At 52.6% G+C, this 4554-nt stretch overlaps 1 protein-coding gene across 1 annotated transcript; it reads left to right on the plus strand.

The window, feature by feature from the left end:
* Positions 1–621: 621 nt before the first annotated feature.
* Positions 622–4105, plus strand: LOC125439604 (protein ZBED8-like). Its single transcript, XM_048508718.1, has 2 exons — positions 622–930; positions 3083–4105. Exon 2 carries the CDS (start codon positions 3101–3103, stop codon positions 4103–4105), a length of 1005 nt encoding a protein of 334 aa, XP_048364675.1. The 5' UTR covers positions 622–930; positions 3083–3100.
* The last annotated feature ends 449 nt before the right edge of the window (positions 4106–4554 follow it).

Raw genomic sequence — 4554 nt, forward strand, 5'->3', positions numbered from 1 at the left:
GCGCTCTGGCTTCCTGGTACTGGTTGCTACCCTTTTTTAGCAGCAATTGTAAAAACAAGATCTCCAAGTCTACAAACTTTTTAACCTATGAATCTGAGGTAAAGGAAACCTGTAGGCTAAATGAATAACATTGTTTAAGTCCGTAGACTTTTCTAGTGGGATTAGGTTGATCTCTCTTTCATAGCCACAATGCGAAATGGCCTTTTAAACCTTTGCTAGATTGTATTGTCGAAGGTTTTCACGGCCGGAATCACTTGGGTGCTGTGTGGTTTCCGGGCTGTATGGCCGTGTTCTAGCAGCATTCTCTCCTGACGTTTCGCCTGCATCTGTGGCTGGCATCTTCAGAGGATCTGATGTTGGGAAAGCAAGTGGAGTGTATATACCTGTTGGAGTGTCCAGGGTGGGTGAAGAAACATTGTCTGTGAGTCACAAAGGCGGCAACCAGGTCAATAGTTGAGGGCATCTGAATAGAAGTATGAGTAACAATGAAGTCTATAGCATGGGAGTAACAATGGAGATAGCAAGGTCACTGGTGGGAGCATCTGAATAGAACCGTGATGGCGAACCTATGGCACGCGTGCCAGAGGTGGCACGCGAAGGCCTTTCCTCTGGCACGCGAGTGCCGAAACTCCCCCTCCCCCTTCCCACCTCTCCGTTCCAGACGCGGCTCCTCTGAAAACTCCATTACCTTCTCTGCCGAGCGTTTCCCTCCCAAAGTGCCTTCTGGGGCGGGCCTTCCCCTCCTGCAAGGCATTCTGGGGCGTTCCTCCACTTACTTCGCTCGCCGCCTTTCTCCCTCGCTCACCACCTTGCTCCCAGACACCGCAGCACCAGCCAGCCAGCCAGCCAGGGAGGCAGAGCAGTGGACAGGCTTCCACCATCTCAGCTGATTCTTCAGAAAGGCCTGCCCAGCCAGCCGGACAAAGCCAGGTAGGCACAGTCACAACCGACAGGACAGAGCCCTGCTGTCTGCCACCACACACTCTCTGGTGGAGTGGGAAGCCGCCTCTTCTGCAGCCTCTCCGCCTCTGCAAACCCCCCTCCATTTTCCAGGTAGCTCTGCCTCGCTGCCAAGAGACTGGGGTGGGTGGGTGGGCGAGGAGGCGGCGGCGGCAGGGTCATGGGCTGGCTTCCCTCCCTCAGTGGCCCTTTAACTTGGGCGGCAGAGCGAGGGTCTCTTGGTAAGCCCCAGCTTGCCTGCGCTGCCAAGAGACTGGGGTGGGTGGGCGAGGAGGCGGCGGCGGCAGGGTCATGGGCTGGCTTCCCTCCCTCAGTGGCCCTTTAACTTGGGCGGCAGAGCGAGGGTCTCTTGGTAAGCCCCGGCTTGCCTCGCTGCCAAGAGACTGGGGGGGGCGAGGAGGCGCGCGCAGGGTCATGGGCTGGCTTCTCCCTCAGTGGCCCTTTAACTTGGGCGTGGTGGTGTTGCGAGGGTCTTTGCAAGCCCCCGGCTTGCCTCGCTGCCAAGAGACTGGGGTGGGTGGGCGAGGAGGCGGCGGCTGCAGGGTCATGGGCTGGCTTCCCTCCCTCAGTGGCCCTTTAACTTGGGCGGCAGAGCGAGGGTCTTCTTTGGTAAGCTCCGCTTGCCTCGCTGCCAAGAGACTGGGGTGGGTGGGCGAGGGAGGGCGGCGGCTGCAGGGTCATATGGGCTGGCTTCCTCCCTCAATGGCCCTTAACTTGGGCGAGCTTAGGGTCTCTTGGTAAGCCCCGGCTTGCCTCGCTGCCAAGAGACTGGGGTGGGTGGGCGAGGAGGCGGCGGCTGCAGGGTCATGGGCTGGCTTCCCTCCCTCAGTGGCCCTTTAACTTGGGCGGCAGAGCGAGGGTCTCTTGGTAAGCCCCGGCTTGCCTCGCTGCCAAGAGACTGGGGTGGGTGGGCGAGGAGGCGGCGGCGGCAGGGTCATGGGCTGGCTTCCTCCCTCAGTGGCTCCTTAACTTGGGCGGCAGAGCTGTGGGTCTTCTTTGGTGCCCGCCTGCCTCGCTGCCAAGAGACTGGGGTGGGTGGGCGAGGAGGCGGCGGTGGGTCATGGGCTGGCTTCCCTCCCTCAATGGCCCTTTAACTTGGGCGGCAGAGCGAGGGTCTCTTGGTAAGCCCCGGCTTGCCTCGCTGCCAAGAGACTGGGGTGGGTGGGCAAGGACCACGATGGCAGCGTCTCTCGCTCGACTCACATGGGGGGAGAGGAGGAAGCAGCAGGGTCATGCCTGTCCACAGCCAGCCACACATCCTCCGCTGTCCAACTCCCAGCTTCCACAACGCCGCCCGTCCGGCTCTCTCCTTATCAGCCCTTGCAGGGGCTTCTGGGGCGTTCCCTGGCCCGCCCCCGCACTCCGCTGATGGCCCAATCAGCTCCAGATGAGCTGCATTGTGGCCTCTTGGCCACCTTTCCCCAAGTGCCCGCTGTCAGCCTTCGCAAGGGCGGCTTCATGGGTCCAGCTGTCGGCTCGTGGCAGTCCCCTCACTCTTCTGGCTGAACGAAGGGGCTTAGCGACCCTTGGGGGCAACACCTGGACAGGAAGCATGCTTCATGCCAGTGACAGCCTTTTTAAGCAAAGTCCTTTGAGACTGCATTTGTTCCCTGTAAAAATGCATAACATCTGTTTGGAAGACATCATGAGCCACTGGTGTGGACTGAATGTCAAAGATGACCTCAGAGATGGCTGAAAGGTACTTAATTGGGATTCTGGCCCATTAAGATATCAGCTTTAGTACAGGCTATTTTCTTTCTCATCTTCAGTGATCCTGAACCACAGAAAGTTGTATATCCATAAGATCCCACAAAGAGGAAGGACCCTGGATATAGTTTGAAGGCACTTTGATGCACACTGACTTGAGCTAAAACTAAAGGAAGAAAAGCAGTACATTAACACAAAAAGCTGCTTTATGGCCCCTTCCACGCATGCAGAATAATGCACTTTCAATCCACTTTCACAATTTGCAAGTTGATTTTGCTATTCTGCACAATGAAATCCAACTGCAAAGTGCATTCAAAGTGAGTTAAAGTGCATTTGTCTGCATATCCATTTCTTTAGTGTTAGCTGTTTTGTGCCGGATAGATTTTTATTGGGTGCTTAATTTTTATTTTTGCAGACTCCAAATCACACAAAAATGGCTGCAGCTAAAAAAGCTAAAACAGACAGTGGAAGATCATTCCAAGACGCCTGGACAGAGTTATTTGGAGTGATTGAACGCGGCGGGAAAGCATTCTGCGTCCTGTGTAACGAAAGCGTTGTCTGTCGCACATCAAGCGTCAGACGCCACTTTGACACCAACCATGAAAACGTTGCCAAACTTGGTGAAGCTGAACGAAAAGAGTTTCTTGAAGGGAAATTGAGGAACTATCATTCCCAGCATCTCAGTTTTTCCAGCTACCTTTCCAGAACAAATCATCTGACAGCTGCCAGTTTTCAAATTTCACTGTGCCTAGCAAAACACGGCAAGCCCCTCTCTGATGGGGAGATTATCAAAACGGCCATGTTGTCTGGGAGTAATTCCCTTTTTCATGATTTCCCAAACAAGGACAAAATTCTGAAACGCTTTTCTGAGATGGCAATTAGCAGAAATACTGTGAAAGATCGAGTCCAGCGCATGGCAAGTGATGTTAGTCAGCAGCTCACCACTGACTTGCAAAAGGCAGCCTGTTACTCCATGTGCGTGGATGAAAGCACAGATGTGACTGATCATGCCAGGCTAGCAGTAATTCTGCGTTATGCTGCTGGTGACATCATGAGAGAAGAGCTGGTGAAACTGGTGTCTTTGCCCAAAAGAACACAAGGGATAGATATCCACAATGCTGTGATGGAGGCTTTTGTGTCACACAATATCAGACCAGAAAAAGTGGTTTCAATCACTAGTGATGGGGCACCTTCCATGGTGGGGGCAACATCTGGCTTCATACAGTTCTTTGTGAAAGAAATAAAACATCCAGTTATCCAGTTCCACTGCATTATACACCAGGAAGCTCTTTGTGCCAGGGACAGCAGCAAAACATTTGACGATGTCCTCAAAGACGTCACAAAAATGGTCAGTTTCATCATGGCTCGTAGTTTCCGAATTCTCGACAGTTTCAGACACTTCTTGAGGAGGTTCAGGCACAATACAATTGTTTACTAATGTACAACAATGTCCGGTGGCTGAGTAGGGGACGAGTCCTGGAGAGATTTGTAGCCTGCTTGGAAGAAATTCGGCTGTTTATGAGCGAAAAGGGGCAGGAATGTCCACAACTCACTGATATGGCCTGGCTTACCAATCTCATGTTTTTCACAGATTTTACAGCACACTTCAACACTCTGAACAAACAGCTACAAGGTGTTGGGAAAACTGCAGAAAGGATGTTTTGTGATATCAAAACATTTGAGAGAAAACTGCAGGTTTTTGAAAGAGATCTCGGAAATGGGCAGCTGAAATATTTTCCAACACTGAAAATCCATTTGGAAAATTCTACAACTTTTGCAGACAATCCTACAAGCCATCAGGAAATCTACAAGGAATTTTCCAGCATTGTAGCAGCTGCAAAGGAGAATTTTAGTAAACGATTTTCACAGTTCCGCAAGATGGAGGCA

This window comes from Sphaerodactylus townsendi, linkage group LG10, assembly GCF_021028975.2.
Source record: "Sphaerodactylus townsendi isolate TG3544 linkage group LG10, MPM_Stown_v2.3, whole genome shotgun sequence".
Taxonomy (NCBI): Eukaryota; Metazoa; Chordata; class Lepidosauria; order Squamata; family Sphaerodactylidae; genus Sphaerodactylus; species Sphaerodactylus townsendi.